This window comes from Nicotiana tabacum, chromosome 9, assembly GCF_000715075.1.
Source record: "Nicotiana tabacum cultivar K326 chromosome 9, ASM71507v2, whole genome shotgun sequence".
In the NCBI taxonomy this organism is placed as follows: Eukaryota; Viridiplantae; Streptophyta; class Magnoliopsida; order Solanales; family Solanaceae; genus Nicotiana; species Nicotiana tabacum.
In genome coordinates this window covers 52,370,840-52,390,676 of record NC_134088.1, presented here as the reverse complement: position 1 = coordinate 52,390,676, position 19,837 = coordinate 52,370,840, and the positions used below count along the sequence as shown (strand labels likewise).

The 19,837-nt window shown below is 40.0% G+C and overlaps 1 protein-coding gene across 1 annotated transcript; it reads right to left on the bottom strand.

The window, feature by feature from the left end:
- Window positions 1-1,750: 1,750 nt before the first annotated feature.
- On the bottom strand, window positions 1,751-2,422 carry LOC142163903 (uncharacterized). The gene has a single exon (XM_075221056.1). The coding sequence runs from the start codon at window positions 2,420-2,422 to the stop codon at window positions 1,751-1,753; it is 672 nt and encodes a 223-aa protein (XP_075077157.1).
- Window positions 2,423-19,837: the final 17,415 nt, after the last annotated feature.

Here is a 19,837-nt window from a genome sequence, read left to right as displayed (position 1 = left end):
AACATTTAGATCAGAGTACTTAAGCCAAATTAAGAACATACATTTTAAGGCATTCTTACAAGAGTCAACATAGCGTCACACTAAGTACCCCCTCTATTTAAGGCATTACGAAGTTAAGAGATCCTATTCTAATCCTGCCCATAGCCCATAAGTTCCTAACTAAAAAATAAAAACTAACTACACCCGGTTCAAATGAAACCCTTGAAAACGAACTGTGGTTTAAAGAAAAACTAAGGGGGAATAGATAAACTACTACAAAAGAAAATCCACACCCACCGCACCATTTTTTTACTTTTAACAATTTTTTTATTTTTTTTTCTTTCGACTTTAGTCCCTCAAGAAACCCGTCCAATGATATCCATCGTCAGGATAAGTCGAAAATGATTTATGTAAATAAACTACGAAACTATTCTACATACAACATACAACAAAGTATCCCTCACCCCACACTTAAAAAGATGACATGTCCCCATGTCATACAAATTAAAGTAATGCGAGGTAAAGGAACTTCCCTGGTGGATCAGTCTTGATCGGAGACAGTGCCAGGGTCAAGATGACACGCCCTCCCCAGCGCACGCAGCCAGCCCATGATTTTCTTTTCTGACTTCGCATTTTGGGTGGCCAAGGCATCAACTCTAGCCCCCAATTCCGTGACGGAAGTGCTTAGCCCTGCCATATCTTGTTCTAAGGCTGTCATCCGTGTACTCCGTCTGACCTGGGATGGTCCTTCAGCCGCTGCAGCTTGTTCCTGTGGGGGTGAGGAAGGTCCAACCTCCTCCTGCCCTTCATCACCCTCCTCCGGCGCATTAGCATCGTCACTATGAGTTGCCCCAGGTGCCACCGGTTCTTTCCCGATGGTCACTTTGTCTGCCCGGAACTTTGCTTCTTTCTTCACCATGCCATCAGCATTTGGGTTCTCAGGAACCCTTGCTGCCCGGCACAATCTAGTGACCACATAGGGGAAAAAAGAACCCATACCTCTTCTGTGGTGAATGGACGAACATCTCATATTGAATAACTTGGGCCACATCAAAATCGTGGCCAAAGCAACAGATCAAGGCAGCTCTCGGACCATTTACCTCCGTGGTGTTGTGGGACGGTAGCAAGTGACTATAATGATATACAACCAGCACTTTCCTTCAAAAGTGAGTGAGGACTTTCCTTCAAAAGTGAGTGAGTGATGATATACAACCAGCACTTTCCTCCTCTTCTCCACTCAACCAATCGCCAATCTCCGGGTTAATTTCATCCCCTGAATCCTTCCGATGCGCATAATTTTATCTCCGCACATTAGTAGATCGGTCAATGCCGTTCAAAATCAATTACATAAACAAGAGTAAAGAAATATAATGGGTTGCCTCCCAAAAAGTGCCTGAGTTAACGTTGCAGCATGACGATTTACAACAAAACATGGGTTGCCTCCCAGGAAGCGCTTGATTTAACGTCGCGGCATGACGCAGGCTTTCATTATTACTCTTCGCTCGCGTATTGGGGCTCTTCCAAAGATATCACCACTCTATCCCCCTTTTCTTTGACCATTCCAAGGTAATGTTTCAACCTTTGCCCATTCACTGTGAACTTATTTGTCCCATCTTCGGATTCAATTTCTACAGCTCCACTTGAGAACACTTGCACCACTCTGAAGGGTCCTGACCATCGGGACTTTAACTTACCCGAAAACAATCTCAATCTCGGGTTGTATAACAACACTAGTTCTCCGGGTTTGAAGTTCCGCTCTAGAATGTGCTTATCATGCATCATTTTCATCCTTTTCTTTGTACAATCTTGCATTCTCAAATGCATGGAACCTGAATTCCTCGAGGTCATGTAACTCAGTGACTTTGCTGGTGCTTGCGGTCTCCATATCCAAATTCAACTGCCGCAGTGCCCCAAGGGCTTTATGTTCGAGCTCCATCGAAAGATGGCATGCGTTTCCAAATACCAACTTGTATGGTGACATACCTATTGGAGTTTTAAATTTTGTGTGGTACGCCCATAATGCATCATCCACCTTCTTTGCCGAATCAGTCCTTGTCGCATTCACTGTCTTGGTCAGGACACTTTTGATTTCCATGTTAGACACTTCAACTTGCCCGCTCGTCTGTGGGTGGTAAGGTGTGGCTACCTTATGGCAAACTCCATACTTTTCCAACAGTCGTGCAAACGCTCTATTGCAAAAATGGGTTCCACCATCACTGATTATAGCTCTCGGGGTGCCAAAATATGTGAAGATGTTTTTCTTTAGGAAGCCTGTCACCCCTTTTGCATAATTGGTTGGGAGAGCCATCACTTCGACCCATTTGGAGACATAGTAAACTACTACCAATATGTATTTGTTACCATACGAGCTGACGAAAGGCCCCATAAAGTCAATCCCCCACATGTCAAAAACCTCCACCCCTTGAATTGTAGTCATCGGCATCTCGTGACATCGAGATATGTTGCCTGTCCTTTGGCACTCATCGCAACTCTTTACCCAAGCATGGGCATCCTTGAACAGAGTTGGCCAATATAACCCCGATTCCAACACTTTTGCTGCTGTCTAGATTCCTCCAAAGTGTCCACCATATGGTGAAGCATGGCAAGCTGCAAAACAGAAGGTTGATCTTTCTCGGGGATACACCTCCGAATCATGTTATCTATACATATTCTAAAAAGTAGAGGTTGATCCCAATAATAAGATCGACAATCGCGAAAGAAATTTTTCTTTTAAATTGAAGAGAGTTCATAAGGTACAATACCGCTTGCTAAATAGTTAGCAATATCAGCATACCATAGCGTCTCCTCCATTGTCACAGCTAGTAACTGTTCATCCGGGAATGTCTCTATTATATCTTCAACCTCCATCTTCTTTTCTACTCCTTCCAACCTTGAGAGGTGGTCTGCCACTTGATTGTTCGTCCCTTTTCTGTCATGGATTTCCAGATCGAATTCTTGTAGCAAAAGAACCCAGCGGATTAAGCGTGGCTTTGACTCCTTCTTTTCTATCAAGTACCTAATTGCTGCATGGTCAGTATAAATAATAATTTTTGAACCAATTAAGTACGACCTCAATTTGTCGAAGGCAAACACTACAACCAACATTTCCTTTTCCGTTACGGTGTAATTGAGTTGTGCACCGCTGAGCGTCCTGCTCTCATAGTAAATTGGGTGCATTATCTTGTCTTTTTGCTGCCCCAAGACTGCTCCTATAGCATAATAAATGGCGTCGCACATCAGCTCGAACGATTGCTCCCAGTTGGGTGCAACAATGATGGGTACAGTTACCAGTCTCTTCTTCAGCTCCTCAAATGCCAACATGCAACCATTAAAAAACACAAAGGGTTGATCCTTTTCAAGACGTTTACATAAAGGGTTAGCAATCTTGGAAAAATCTTTTATGAATCGCCTGTAGAACCCGGCGTGCCCAAGGAAACTTCTCACTGCCTTGACCGAAGTGGGCGGTGGTAATTTCTCAATCACATCAACCTTAGCATGGTCGACCTCAATTCCATTACTGGACACTCGATGCCCCAAAACTATTCCTTCTTGTACCATAAAATGGCACTTTTCCCAATTCAGCACCAAATTTGTCTCCACACATCTTTTGAGCACTCTTCTTAAATTGTGAAGACAACCTTCTAATGAATCCCCCACCACGGAGAAATCATCCATAAACACCTCCATAATGCCTTCAACTATATTAGTGAAAATGGCTAACATGCACCGCTGGAATGTAGTCGGCGCATTGCAAAGTCCAAAAGGCATTCTCCGAAAGGCAAAGATGCTATACGGAGAAGTGAAGGATGTTTTCTCTCTGTCTTCAGGGGCTATTGAGATCTTGTTGTACCCTGAATATCCATCCAAGAAACAGAAGTGAGACCGCCCAGCTAACTTGTCCAACATTTGGTCAATGAAAGGCAAGTGGAAATGGTCCTTCCAGGAGGCTATATTCAATTTCCGATAGTCCATGCAAATCCGCCACCCCGTGACTGTACGAGTCGTGATCAACTCGTTAGTCTCATTTTGTATGACCGTCATTCCTCCCTTTTTCGGTACACACTGAACAGGGCTGACCCAGTTACTGTCAGAGATGGGGAAGATGATACCCGCATCCAGCCACTTGATCACTTCCTTCTTCACCATCTCTTTCATATTCAGGTTTAGCCGTCGTTGATGCTCTCTGGAAGGTTTGTGCCCCTCTTCCAAGAGAATCTTGTGCATACAAAAGGCTGGGCTGATACCCTTTATGCCTTCCATGGTCCAACCAATGGCAGTCTTACATTCTTGTAACACCTGCAAGAGTTGCTCTGCCTGCACAGCTAGCAAACCAGATGATATAATAACATGCAAAGTAGAATTAAGCCCTAAGAAAACATACCTAAGGTGAGCTGAAAGCGGTTTCAGGTCCAACTGTGGTGGCTCCTCTATTGATGGTTTTGCAGGTGGTGTTGCTCTTTCTTCTGAGCGTAGGGGCTCGAACTAAGGTTCCCTTTTCTAGAACCCTTGACCCTCGAGAGCCATGACCCACTCCGCCAGCCCTTCACCATCCATCTCTTCCAAATTCATCAAACAGGCTTCTATCGGATCCCTGACATTAAGGGTCTCATCCTCCTCTTGCAGTATCACATCCACGGCCTCCACTAGCGAGCAATTTGCAAATTCGCTGGGTCTCCTCATGGATTATTGAACGTTGAATATTATTTCTTCATTGTTCAATGTCATTTTCAACTCTCCAGTCTCACAATCAATCAATGCTCTCCCAGTGGCTAAGAACGGCCTTCCCAGAATGATGGGTATCTCTTCATCTACTTGACAGTCAAGAATAACGAAGTCTGTAGGGAATACAAACTTTCCCACATGAACAGGCACATCAGCAAGAATTCATGTCGGTCTTTTGACTGTGCGATCAGCTAGTTGCAACAACATTGAGATCTGTCTAGCTCTGCCAATGCCCAGTTTTGTATAGATTGCCAAGGGTATCAAGTTTATACTGGCCCTAAAGTCACACAATGCTTTAGCAAAAGCATAACTCCCAATGTTGCATGGGATAGTGAAACTACCTGGATCAGACACTTTTTGAGCCATAGGTCTTGTCACTACCGCGCTGCAGGTCTGCGTCAGAGTTACAGTGGACAGGTCCTGGAAGTCAATTTTTTGCGACATCAGATCCTTCATCATTTTTGCATACCCTGGCATTTCCCTCAAAGCATCCATCAGTGGAATATTCAATTGAATTTGTCGAATCATTTTCATGAATTTCCTGTATTGATCATCTTTCTTTTGCTTTGCCAATCTCTGAGGGAATGGTGCAGGAGTCAACCTCTGCCCACTGCTTGGTGTCTTTTCTTTGTTGGAAGCTTTTTCTACCACTTGTTATGAGAGTTGTTCACCTTCCTTCTCCCTACCCTTGTCAACCTGTGCTTGTTCAATTACAACCTCGGTGAGCTTTGCTGACTCATCTGCCTCTAATGTAACTGGAGTAGTTGGCGTAGTCTCTCCCCTAGATTGAGCAACTTCTTGCTCTCTGTCTAAATCTCTTCCATTCTTGAGACTCACTCCCATTAGCTGATTTGGGTTTTGTTCCTTTGGTTTAATATTTGTATCTGCAGGCAATGTTCCTTGTGGGCGATTATTCAAGGCCATAGACAGCTGTCCCAATTGAGTTTCAATGCCTTTGATTGCCGAATCATGTGCTACTAACTTTTCTTGCATCTTACCATTTGTCCCAATGAGTTATTGCAGCATGCCCCTGATTTCTATCATGTTGTTGTCCTGCTGTTGATGAGGTGGTTGGTAGGCCAACTATTTCTGGTGCTGCTGATTATAGCCTTGTTGCCTTTGATAAGGCACAACTTGGCCTTGTGGTCGTGCGCTTCCTAGATTGGGGTTGTGTTGTGGCTGGTTTGGTCTGTACTGCTGGTTTGGTGCTTGTCCCCATTGCTGCCCACCTTGCCTCGGACCTCCGAAATTATTGACATAATTCATGTTTTCTCTGAAGCTCTGGTTGTCATTCTCTCCACTCCACGAGCACATATATGACTGGTTTATGCAAGGAGTGCACAAGCCTCCATTTGTTGTATTAACAATGTACACTTGCTTTGTACCCATCTCATCAATTTTCTTTGTCAGTAAGCTCACCTAGGTCATGAGAGTGGCTATGTTCTTTGCATTGGAATTGTTTGGATCAAGAGCAACAGAATGCACTATTGGTGTAAGTGTCGTACCTCTAGTCATCCAGCCTGAATTTTGAGCCATCTTGTCGAGAAGAATCTTGCACTCTGTGAACGTTTTGCTCAAAAATGCACCCTCAGCTGAAGCATCTACATTAGCCTTCAAACTGTCTGCCAAACCTATGTAGTATCTCTGTCCCAGCATCTGATCTGGAATGCCATGGTGTGGAACTTCACTAGCATACCCTTAAACCTCTCCCAGGTTTCTTGCAAGGTCTCAGTCGGTTTCTGCCTGAACTGCAATATCTCATCAATTTGCCTTGCAGTCTTGTTGGGAGGATAAAACTTGTTTAAGAACTGCTTGACTAATTCTTCCCAAGTAGCAATGGAGTTTATTGGGAGCGAATTCAGCCAAGTTTGAGCCTCTCCAGTCACAGAGAATGGGAACAGTAATAGCTTAATTGCTTCGAGAGTCACCATTCGGCTATCTTTGAGTCACACAAATTGATAGGAAGTTCTTCAAATATTGCTGTGGGTCTTCGATGTAGACCCGGAGAACAGTCCCTTATTCTACAACAAGTGTAGCATGTTGTTGGTAATCTAGAATGTCTCCGCTTGTATCTGAGGAACAGCAATGGCAGTGGCCAGGTTATCAGCAGTTGGTTGTACCCAATCATAAAGAGAAGCTTCCGGCACAATAGGTGCCACCACTCTATTGTTTGGGTCAACACGATCATTCTGATTGTTGACGTTGACGTCGTCCACGTTGTCCATTTCACTTTCAAGTTGGTCTTTTTGTTTTAACTGTTTGTTCTTCTTGTTGGCCCAATTCAATGCCCTGAATGCTTTCTCAGGATCTGAAAGTCCTTCAAAAGGTTCACCAGTCCTCAAAGAGCTTCTAGGCCACAGAAGAGTTCAACCGTGAGAATTACAATGGAAAAGTTTTAACACCGTAGGAAATTGATCTAAACTAATAATCCTAGCAATTCTTCTAAGTTGTAATAAATAACACTGTTAGTTCCCCGGCAACGGCGCCAAAATTTGATCACGCCCAACTATGCCTTGTAAAAAGTACTAAGCGGTCGATGCAAATATAATCCGGTTCAAGTCCAGAGTCGAATCCCACAGGGAACTAACCTATTTACTACAACTTTTAACAATGCTAATGATAAGCTCAGACAATTTTCAGATGCAAGATTTTTAATAGGGCATAAGTGGAATTTATTTATCTAATGAAAAATGACAACAAAATTAGCAATAATCAAGAATAAGGTTGAATTCAAAGGTAAAAGAATCTAGGGCTATTGATTTCACCAATTGCCGGACTAATTCTCGACACGTTAGCTATAATGTCACCGTAATACTCTATGAGGATTATGAGTTCCGGGCTACCATAATTATCTCTCGATCAATTACGATAATTTACTAGAAGCATTCTCTCGACTTACTCTAGTTAACAATTTATGCAACTCAAAATTATCCCACCAAAGCTTCATTATCTCTAACCCCGCTTTAAAATTCAAGTAATTAATCTCTTAACTTATCCGAAAGTGGTGTTGTTCAACAACAATATAATCAAGTGTCCTTTCTCAAGCAACACAAGGTAACTAGACACGATTAATCAAGGGCCGTTTCAATTAATCACAACACAACACATAGTTGAACAATCATAGAATAAGAACGGCTCAATTATATCTAAACATAGTCAAAACTTCATCCAACAATTGGTTCCATCAACCCTAGATGATGGGTTTAGCTACTCATACTAATAGATAAAAAATCACTATAACAATTCAGAATCAACAATGGAAGTAAGAAGAAGAAGATGATGAAAACTCTTAGGAAATTCTCCGTCTTCTCCCCTTTGTTCTTGCCTCCAAAATCTCCTAAAAATAGCTCCCTTCTCTTCTGGGCGAATTAGGCTTCATATAGGTTTAGGTTAGTCGCCTTAAAAATTACATAATTGCCCCTAAGTTGTTGGCCTCCGTTCGCCCGTCCGCGGCCGCGAATTTGACCACGGATCCGGACGCGGATTTCAGCCAGTGTTCTGCCTCCAGTGCGCGGTCCAATTCGTGGTCAACTTCGCGGCCGCGCACTTGGAGGGGACCTCCCCGCTTGCTTTTCTCGCTCCTTTTCGACCGAGCTAACCTTCGATTGGCCTTCCACACTCCATATTGACTCTAAAATATTCTTTAGCTTCCTCCTAGCTCGGAGTGGCTCCTGCAACGCATAAAATTCTTAATTAGAGCATTTTGTTATCTTTTAACATTCAAATATCAATAAAGTACAGCTAATTTAGAGTATAAATAGTGTCTAAATTGCATAAATATAGCATACTATCACAATCCCTCGAAGTAAGACAATATCAAGCCTTAAGATCCGCACAACTATCATATCATGTCGTCAAAAGGAAAGTTATTACTACGCATCATGATTCAAAGAATTGCCGTTGTAAAGCTCCACACTTATTCGTGAAAAGAATCGTTAATGAAAGTTCATTCCAAGGATCTATTCCTTTGGGTTGCCAATCTCTCAAGATTCAAAAACAGATATTCACTCGAGCTATATATAGTCGAAGACCAAGAAGAATGAGGATATACTTTGTCTGACCAAATTTAAGCTCTTTGTTCTACTCTTAGCAAACATTGTAATTCAGTTTGATTTATTGTGTAATAATCGGAGAGAAGAGTAAGAGTAAAATATTAGTGAGACATTGTATAAAAAAGAGTTGAAAGTTTATGTAGCATAAGAGAGAAGTTGATGTGTGCGTAGGAAACTCATCAACAAAAGTGTATTCAGAACATCAAGGGGATTTAAAGAGAGAATCCCCTTGCAACCCAAGAGGGACTAGACTAACATTCACATTGAATCCGAACCACTATAAAAACATTTTGTGTTATTTAATTTTCTGCACATTTCATTCTGCACTTATTATCTGTTCACTTACCACAAGAAATAATTGCTTAATAAGGGTGAAACATTCTCTCTTCGAAATATGCATATAATGTTGAAGACTAATAAAGAGGAACCATATCTTGAAATTGTTCTTTATCATTCTTCTTTTCGTTATCATGTCGTAATCAATCCATAGAATAGTAGATTAATAAAACTCTTTCATCAGCGGAAGGAAGTGAACAAGCTTCAACCGAGAGAAATAAAGCGGCAATTGCATTAAATGTTTTCTTTTAATGAATTAATAATCATTAGGAGTAGAAAAATATACTTATTGAGGAAAAAGAAACTAAGACTGCTCGATATCGAAGTGACAATCTTCTTCTTTTTTCTTTCCTTTTATATTACCCCTATTTATTTTGTGAGAAAAAGCTAGAACAATGAGGAAGCAAGACAAGTGAATAATGGACAAGCTAAGTATTCGTGTTATTTTCCAGATGATCACTAGAAAATCGACAAAAGAAGAAACTGAAGAAGATAGCGCGCAGCTAGTTAATACAAGTTAACTCTTTGGAGGCTCATATTATGATTAATATACCCAAAAGAAGACGCTTGCTGGCTAAAAAGTTCAGAGTACATTTCCATGAAAAACTTGTCAACAATTTCAACGTAAGTCGGGCAAGTGAGACGCGAGTAGTAATAAAGAACTTCTTCAATATCCCAAGCGTGTTCTTCGTTATTCTTCTCTAACATTTTTAATTCCCTTAGCTTTTGAGCCACCAAATAACTCCTTTCCTCTCTTAAGTCATCTCCCGGACTCGAAAATTCTTGGCATTTCTTCTTTCCTGCATACATAATCTTCTTCCTCTTTAAATCATCATTTGAGCCAAGAACTTGACAACTATCATGATCTTGACGTTCGATTTCCAAAACCTGATAATTACTCTTTCTTGGGCTCACTTTGGTGAACCTAACGATCTTTTGGTGAACGTCGTCTTCTTGCCTTGAGATATTTGCTGATGGAGATATTATTTTATTCTTGCTTTTCCTCTTGGGTTTGTCCTTTTCGCAATCCCAATGGGCACTGAAGTCGGTATAATATTTTTCCAGCTCTGTGTAGCTTCGGCTGACATTGGTATCGGCTCCGCCAGCACAAAGAAATAGGGGACTGCATGGAGGGCTTTTTGGAAGCTTTTGGTATCCACCGGCGAAAAAGGATTTGACACTATCTAGGGCTTTTTGGAATAGCTTTTTGGTAGAGGAAATGGAAGTTTTTAGAAACATTGGTAACTGATTCTAGGGTAAGAAAAAAGAAAAGTTGTTATATCTTTCTTGTAGAGCTTGTTCTCCTGAATATGTCCTTATAAAAATGTAAGTAATGTTGTAGAAAAACACAATGGGAATTGTTTAAGTAAAATAGAAAGGGGATGAAAAGATAGGAATGGAAAGACAGAAAGTTGAAGCTTTCTCTTTTAATGATTCACTTTCTGTCTCCACAGGCTCCCAATATGTTCTTTTATTTGTTTCTTTATTTATTTATTCTTTTAATGTAAACTTATGTCTTTGTTATTGAAAGGTTGACACACCCTAGTTCTCGCTCGTTATATTTATCTCCCGTCCGTCCGGTTATAGATTTTAGCTTTTTTATTTTTCATTTTTTTGAAAATACCGTTTGTTCATTAAATATAATCAGTTTTTGAAAAAAATTCAAATTCCCAAAAACTGCCCGTGAAATTTTTTCTTTCACTCACAAAATTTTGATTTTTTTCAAATAAAATGTGTGTCCAAACATAAATTCAACCTTCAAAAGTTATTTTTCAACACAACTTTTAAAATATGTTTTTCAAGTTTCAACCAAATTTATATTTATTATAGTACAGCTAAAAAAAAAAAAAAAGTAATGACCGTTTGATGAAAGTAATTCATATGTGGAGTATAAAATAGTATCGTTACTTTTACTTTTGAAAGTGGAGGTAGGTGTGTTACCCTCTTTAGGAGGGAGCGGTGGTGGTTGAAAACTTGAAATGTGTCTTCTCTCCTTGTCAATTCATATCCTTAATGAGCGCAGCAACTACTTAGTTTGCTCACTTGTTTATATCAATGTGACGTGAACTTCGAAATATATTTTACCATATTCTTTTTTATTTACTAGTTTCAAGGTATACTCTTTGCACGTGAACTCTATATTATTGAGTATATTTTTTTTAAATTAATTATGCAAATATTATAACATAGTGTATTTGAATTATAAAATAAACAATATAAGTTCTTGAAAGTGATGAATATCGATCCTTTTAGCTAGCCTAATCAAGAAGGAAATTTGTTTAACCGTAATAGTACAGTTGAATTTAAACGTGATTTATAGACAAGTGAATCAATTTTATTCCAAAATAGTAACTAAATTAAACAAAAATGTAAGACTTTGCGTTGAAATCGAGATAAGACAGCAGAAATCCCAGTTCCAGGAACAGAGCTTTCAGAGGCAGTAGTAACGATATTAATAAGCAAGAAGATAAAATATTATTGAGTTTTGAATAGTATATAGCATAAGCTTGTAAGAAAAATCGTGTTCCCAACAATGGTTGTTGAACTCACTATTTATAGTTGCTTCTAGGGAACAAGGTCCTAGGATCAAACCCCTCTTAAATGACAATTATGGGGGCCATTGAAGAATGTGTAACGGTATGCTATGAATGCCATATTCTCTGTAACGGGCTATAATTAATTTTATAGAATATTCTCCATTAAATATTACCGGGTGGCAGGCAATTATTTTGGCTTTATGAGCAACATTTCCTTCGGGAACAAACGAGATTGCTGCCCTCGGACTTGATTCCCATTTGTCTCGCTTTATATCTGCCTCCGGCTGCACGTGTCTCTTTATTTTGCGAGCATTTAATATGAACATATTTTACCCTATACAGATAGTCCCCCTTGCTTTCTGGTGCCACATCCTTGTGTCACCGGAAAGTTGGTGAAGATAACAATACCTTTCCTGGCAGGAAATTCCCTTACCCCCTCTGAAAAGTTTCTGACGCTTGATTAGACGCACTCTCGACGCATTTAATGTCCCGAACACGCGTCATCCCATGATTCAGCAACACTTTCGCCGGTTCTCGGTGTAATCATGGCCACGATTTTAGCCGCATATTCCTTTACTTATACGCTTCAACCTTCTTCTTTTAAACTTCATAATTTTCTAAACTCTCTCAAACTCTCTTTACTCAACTCACACTCGTTTTCAACTTCCTTTAATCTTTTTCTTCAGAGAAAAACCCTTACTTCTTTCTGATAACTATGGCCTCCTCTGCCAAAAATTCTAGTTTTTTAAAGAATAAAGAAAACACTGATGATGCTGCTCCTCCAACAGTGAGAACCAATATCCCCGGAAGTTTTACTACAACTAAGGACTTCGAAGAGAAGTACCCTTCTACTAAACCCCGCACATGGGTTGTTGGTGTGTATCCTTCTTCCATCCGTCCTTCTAGCATTCCTGCTGCGAAGGAAGACTGTGGTTCTCAGGATTTGAACATTATTTCTCCTAACTTATCGAAGCGGGTAACTTTCTCCAAGAAGGTTTTCACGCACATTTACACGTAGCCCTTCACTTTGGGCCCTTTCATTGAGCGGGGGGCTTGATTCCGTTACCTTAGAGTTTTGCTTACGTTATCTAATCTGCTTGGCACGGGTGAGCCCTTCTGTGTGGTGGATAGTCGCTTGTCTTCGGCGTCTATGCTAGGAGATAGGGGAAAAGCTATCCCTGGCTCGATTGATGAACCTTTATTCCCCCAATATTTTATGTGGGGGAATAATAAACTTCAACAAACGTGGTCACTATGCTTTGCTCACCAGCATGGACGATGACAATGATCGTGGATAGATGGAGCGGTTCGTTGCAGTTGCCACCAGGGACATCATCCCGGCCACAACTCCATCATTTCCTGAATCATGGAATCGTAGTCATAAGTTCAGTGTCTGTCTTTTCTTCTAGTTAAAGATTATCCCATGCTATTACTGATCCTTCTCCTTTCATTATTTCAACAACTCGGTGGACACCACCAAGGGTTGAAGGCTTGGACCAGTGGGTCCAGAAGATTTTGAACTTCACTACGCCTAAGACCCACCGGTAGAAAAAATTGGCCCTTAAATACTGGTGTAAGGACAAAAATCATGGCGGGTTGAACTTATCTTGTTTTTACCTAACGTGTAGGAAAACTAGTTAACTTTTCTTTCCTATTGAATTCAGGTCTTCTGTAAGGCTCAGTTATCGTCCCCGGGAAGGACATTTTAGTTGATCATGTTGATGCCGCGAGGTTGCTGCAGGAGGCTTTCACCTAAATGGGTGTCATCGGGCCTGCTTCCGATGCAAGTTCTTCCTCTCGGAGTCCCCCGTCGGAGAAAAAATAACAAAAATGCGACGTTCCTCAACAGTCGAGGGATAAAATAAAAAGGCGAAGAACGTTGTGCCCGAGCCAGCCGCAAACACTGTGATGATCGATGATGATAGAGGATCCAGTGATGAGGGGGATTCTCTGCATAGAAGATGATGACCTTCATCAGCTTACCAGAATGCTCAATCTGTTGAGCTAGTTACACCAACTGAGGATGACGTCCCAGCGCTCTAGGGGGAATGTGATATAGTGAAAGATGCCAACTCTTACTTTCGAGTCCCAGTCGCTGTTTTCGATACCGTGAGGCTCAGTACCGTGTCTCTTCCATCTTCGGTTGATGAGAAACCAACAACCAGCACTCCTTTTACTACAGCTGCTTCTCAACCTACAAAGCCATCAGTTTCATCTCCCTCTTCGCTAACTTTGCCTTTGCCACCAGCAACTACTACATCATCTTCACCGACTGCAGTCGTCCGAGAGGAGGATGTCCCTCTTCCCCAGTCCCCAGCTCATAGGAATTTAGGACGTAGCTACTCTGCCCCTTCTGAAGATCCCTCAGAGGAGGAGGAGTGTTTCCTTCTCGGTTTCTACCAGGTGCCATATGCTGTCCCGATCGGTGGAACTTGCTAATTATCTGAAGCCTCTGGCTTCAGAGAAGGATAAAAATAAAGTACAGTCTTTCTCGGGAGAGTGTATGGTGAACAATGCCATGCACAATGCAGCGGTGGTACGATCTTTGTTCCCTCTGTTGTTACTTCTATCTTTGTTATGGTATGGTTTTTAATTTGTACTTCTGTTTTGCAGGCTAACTTCCTTGCTTTCGAGAGCCTTCAGAGGTTGATCCTTGATAAAAAGAAACTCACCTCCGAGCGGGATCAATTGTTGGCTGAGCGGGATCAAATTGATGCTTGCCTCCTGGAACTGGAAGCACAAGTTGTTGAGGTTGTTGAGTTGGAGGCACAAGTGGTTTTAGGTCAAGAATGTCGTTCTTGCTACTACCGATCGCGAGGCTGCCTCTACTGAAAGGCTGAATAATTTGGAGGCAGCCTTGAACTCCAAAGCTGAAGAGGCTGCTGCTACTGAGGAGACGTATGCTAGGGTCGAAGAGAGGCATAAGAGAGTCATAGAGCATAACAAATTTTATAACTCCACTATCCGTGACCTTGATGTAAGCCTTTAAGCTGCTAGATCTGAGCGAAATAACCTTTCGACCGAGGTTGACCAGCTTAAGGAAGAACTTCAGGGCCGAGCAGCTTCCCTCATTGTTAAAAAACATATTATATGTATAGCATAAGGAGAAAAATCTTGGAAGAGATCATAGTGGGTGTCATTGACTTTGATGCCGAAATCGCCAAGGCCCGTGAGCTAGTATCAACTGCCCAAAGGGGTCTCCCGGTCCAACCTGATGCTACTGACTTTTCTAGTTCCGGTTCCGGTTCCGAGTTCTCGGGAATTGAAGAAGAACATGAAAGGGATGATGGTGAAGGCCAAGATGGTGAAGGCCAGGATCTTGAGCCAACGGCGGATCCGCCTACTTCTCCTGGGGGTGTAGATGCTCTTCTTCCCCTGGATTCCGGGGATACAGTAGCTTAGATTTTTGATTTCTTTTCACTTTGCTTTTCTTTTCCATACTTTTGTACTTGTGCTGGTTGGCCCGTTTGTTGTATATGTTGACACCCAATTTTGTCCATCCTTACTCCATATTATTATAATAAGCTACTATTCTATTTAAGAGTCATAATAATATTTATAGCATTTTTATGTATTATTACAAGTGCTACAGCTTTATTATTATAAATATTTTTTACTAAGTATTAGCAACTTTCAAAAATATAAATATTTACAATTTATTTTTAGCTTGTCCAACTATTTATATAATATAATATTTATTTTTCAACCTCTTGTATCTCATTTTTTATTTATTAATTATCATTACTATGACATTTTAATTTAATAGTAGCTCAATTATCAAGCTCACACCTAATCCAAAAATCAATTAAGCCCAAAACCCATTCTACCATCAAATCCCAACCCAATTAGAACCCCAGACCCAATCAAACTCACCTTGCCAGCAAACATCCAAAGCGGCAAAGGCCAATTCCCCTAATAACCTTTAGCCTTCAAACAGTTAACTTTTCCTTTTCCTAAAAATCCCAAAATGCAACCATCATCTTCCCCCTACGATTTCGCCAGCACCTCGCCAACACCTTTCCCCAATTCTTTGATTTGTTTCCTTTTTTAAAAATATTCTTTTTAACTCTCTTTCCTCAATTCTTTTCCTCTTCAAAATCTTTAAAGAAATTGCGATTGGGAGCCAAGATTTTAGCCCCAATTTTAGTCTAAATTACTGTCATGATTGAAGATTTGCATGCTCTTCTTTCCATTTCGACATCCGTAGGTTCAAATTAGTTAAATGAACATGGACAGGTTTTGAGGTAAGCACTTCACCTATTCTTCATTTTCTCTTATCGATTGGATTGAGTTTTGAAAATTGAATTATCAATATTCTCTTCTGATTTTTTCGATTATGTAAAGCGAAGTTTTCCCATAATCATAATCTTTTTCTGCCAAAATTAATCACCAACGGTTCATTTTTTAGTACTCCAATTTCGCTTCAGTCCCCGAATCCTTGCTTAACGAATATTTTGATATTTTTAAAAAATTCTGAATCTTTCGTTATTGGATATGTAGTTTTATGATTCTTTTCCACTATAATGACACGCCCTAAGGCTAATTCGCTACTATAAATACTGACTAGTTCTATGCACTAAGAGGAGGATGGTTTTCACTACTACTATAGCTATTCTTTTACTTTTACTGCTCCTCTGTTCTTCCGAGTACAAATCGAGGCAGAGCTTTAATTTTTATATTCATCCAAATACAAAGTTCTAGTCTTGATATTCGTTCACGTTTCGAGTTCGAGTATTGGTTCTTCATTATGCACACTCCGAAGAGTATTTGGGCTTATTTGTTGTTATTGAAGTTACTGGATTTCTAATCTTCTTATTATATTGTTGTTCCGCTTTCGAACTGGTTAGTTTTCTGAACGACGCATTACTGATTCCTTTACGTGTTAGTTATTGTTAGAATAGACTAGTCCTCCTCTTCAGCTTTTGTTTTCTTTACTCTATTTGTGTGTTCTGTATACTCTTGGCCATGCCGAGTGCCATGCGGCACTCTATTGAAATTATGCCCATATAATAACCAGGTACGCCTCTCAAATCCAGGTGTGTTTTTGATCTTTTGATTTTACGTGTGATGTTTTGAATATGAGACAACCTAAACTATAAAGGTCTTTAGGATTTGTTCTGGCATTCTGGTAACTAGGAAATCATTTCTTTTAATTAGGATTAAAGATTGGATAAATAAGAGTAGCATCAACTTATCTTCGATTTAGTTTAGGAATTCTGCCTAAAAGACTTCGAATGATATTTGTAAGTTCCATGATCGTCACTCTTTGAATATAGCTGAATTCATGTTGCATGGATATCATTTCAGTAAGTATTTCTTAGTTAATAAAAGGCGACATTGGATTGTCAAAACTTCATCCGTTAAACCTTAAGGTTGTTTGCCGGTCTTATATGTTTAAAGCTACCTTGCCGAAATCAATGCACTTGTTTTGTCACTTAGACACCATGTTTAGGATTAAATGACCTAATATACTACATGTCCAGTTGTGGATAGTATGTCGGAAAGCTAAGAGTTATATTTGTTTGCTTTGTTGGCTATAACATTACTGCTAGGATGTTCGCAAGCACATAGATACCATGTCCTTAGGATTTTAATTCATCTAGATATCCAGTCTATGGATAAAACATCCAATCCAGTCTATGGATAAACATCCAGATAACTTGCTATCCCATAATGCTTGCCCTTTATTTAGTTTGAATAACTGTTTATCTGATTTGAACAATAGAGATACTCTATTTAATTTAGGAACTAATAGTAAGAGAAGTCAACAACTTCATTTGTGTTACAGACTATCGAGTCGTATTTCTCAACAGGTTGTTTACATGACTAAACTGCAAACAGTTTGAACCAATTACTTGAAGGATGGCCTAATTCGAGCATTGGGAGAGAATTTGGAGTCTCCTGGGAAGGGGAAGGTTTAAGAATTATTGTGTTGGAATTTACTTGGCGCCTGAAGTTTAGCCTGTGTTGTAATGTTGGTCTTATAATGCTACAAAAAAAGGGTTGATAGGGGCTGGAACTTGTTTGTCACTTGTTGCTGCTATGTGCTATTTGCTATCGTGGTTTGTTTCTATTTTTACTAATCATTGAAGTCATGCTTTCATTTTCAATATTATTACCATGCTTATACAATTTAATTAACAGGGAGAAGTTATTTTCTGTTTGTGTTATTGTGCTGATAATAATGATTTTTAATGCATTCAATTTCCTTCTAACAGTGGAGATTGCTAATTGTTTTAAACCTGTCAAACTAGTTTTACAAAAAATACTCTTGATTCATTTCATGAAAACAAGAACTGTTAAGTAAGTATAGTCTTCCTATAATATTTTTATTTATTTATTAAAGGCTTGGGGGGCTAGTAACAACCTTTGTATACAAGTAAGTTTTCTGGCATACGATTTTCAAATCATGTATCTTATTTCAATTCCTCTTTTTATCTACCTTTACATAAAAGAGTACGTAACTTTATACTTTAATCCAAACTACTTTTTCTTCTATTCGACATTTTTAGTAATTTTATAATTATGTTCATTCTTGTATGCTTATACTTGAGTTGCGTAGTATCAATTCAAGAAAGTTATTATAAGAGCTCATTTCACTACTTTAATTATCATCTCTCAACTTATTAATTCGGAGGCCAACATGAGCCATTTCTTGTCTTATATGTTATATGGTCGAGTCTTTACCTATTTGTCTTATGTGACGCTTAGCTAAATCAAAAGTAGTAACTGTAGCTTTATTTGAGTCTAGAACTTCCTTTTAGATAGTGTCCAATGCCTCCTGGATTATAGGAATGGGACGGGTATGCTTATTAAGGCACGATATAGAAATGACTAGTGCGCTTTAGGTAACAACTTAAATATAGTAATGAGGATAGCGGACATGATACACAAATTGTCCGAATAGCCATTGCACTTTTGGCTATAAAAGTCTTAGCAGACTTTGCACGAGAGTTGATCCATTAAGCTTAAAAAATTAGCCCCCCTTTAGCATAATTAATTAGTCTTTCATGAAAATATTTATTACAACTTTTACATGTTTTTATTCTTTTCATGATTAGTTTTAATTCATTTATGTGCTTTTTATTGATATGCATATTTGACCACCTAACATTAACTAACAATTCAGCAACCTACAACCTAGTTTAACCCAATAATCCCACATAATTTAAAATTCGGCCGGGAATCACATTTGTGGATCTTGAAGAGTGTCTAACACCTTCTCTTTGAGGTAATTTGAAGCCTTACCCAATCTTTGGTGACACAGACTAGTTAAAACAGAGTTATTTACAAATAGATGCCCTAACGTACCTTAAAATCGTTAGGTGACGACTCTTCTCTTTTAATACCAATTTAAAAGAGTTGTCACATGTCGAAGCCCGCTTTCGTGTGAAAATAGGGCGCGACAATATATAAAAGTATTTTTTTCGTTTAAGTATTATGCAGGTTTTTCTCTTTGCGTCGAATTATGCAAGGCTTCGGGTGCATTTTTCCCTGATAGCTTTTGGATTCCGGGCATAAGTTCTGTCATGGGCGGCTTTCCAGCCATACCCCATGACCCCTTGGACGCGCCCCGTGGCGTCCTGGCCAGCCTCCCAACGCCCGTCGCCACGGTCGGCCCCGTGGTCTCGGCAGCTCCAAGTGACAAGCGCGCATGTGCCTCTGTCGCCCCACCGATAGCCATCGCCAGCGCCCAGCCACAGGCAAAAGCCGACAGCGCCGCGCGCGCAGACAATGCCGCGCGCGCAGACCCTGATGCTAAAGACAAAGTTGCTGCCAAAGGACTTGCTGCTACTTTGTAGAAGACTAAGTCCTTTTCATTGTAAATATAGAGTAGTTTTGCTGCATTTTCTTTAAGTGTGATTTTCCAGCTTTCATAGGTCTAGTCATGTAACTTTGGTTTATTTTTTTAAGCATTATTAAGGGGGACCAAGCAATCAAAACTTTCAAGCAAGCAAACAATTCTCTGTACTGGTGTCTCTCCCCCCCGACACCGTCTTGTTTTCTGTAATAGCTTTCATTCAATGCAATCAAGCTTTCTTTCATTCTCAATTCTCTTTTCTGCTCTCTTTCAATTGCTCATGACATTGATTTTCCCGTACGGCACTGACAATCTAGTCTAGCGTACGGAGGGGACCTCAGTTGGCGGACAGCAACCGTACTGACATCGGTTGCCTAGCCTTACGTCGCCCTTCCAAGGAACTTCAGGAA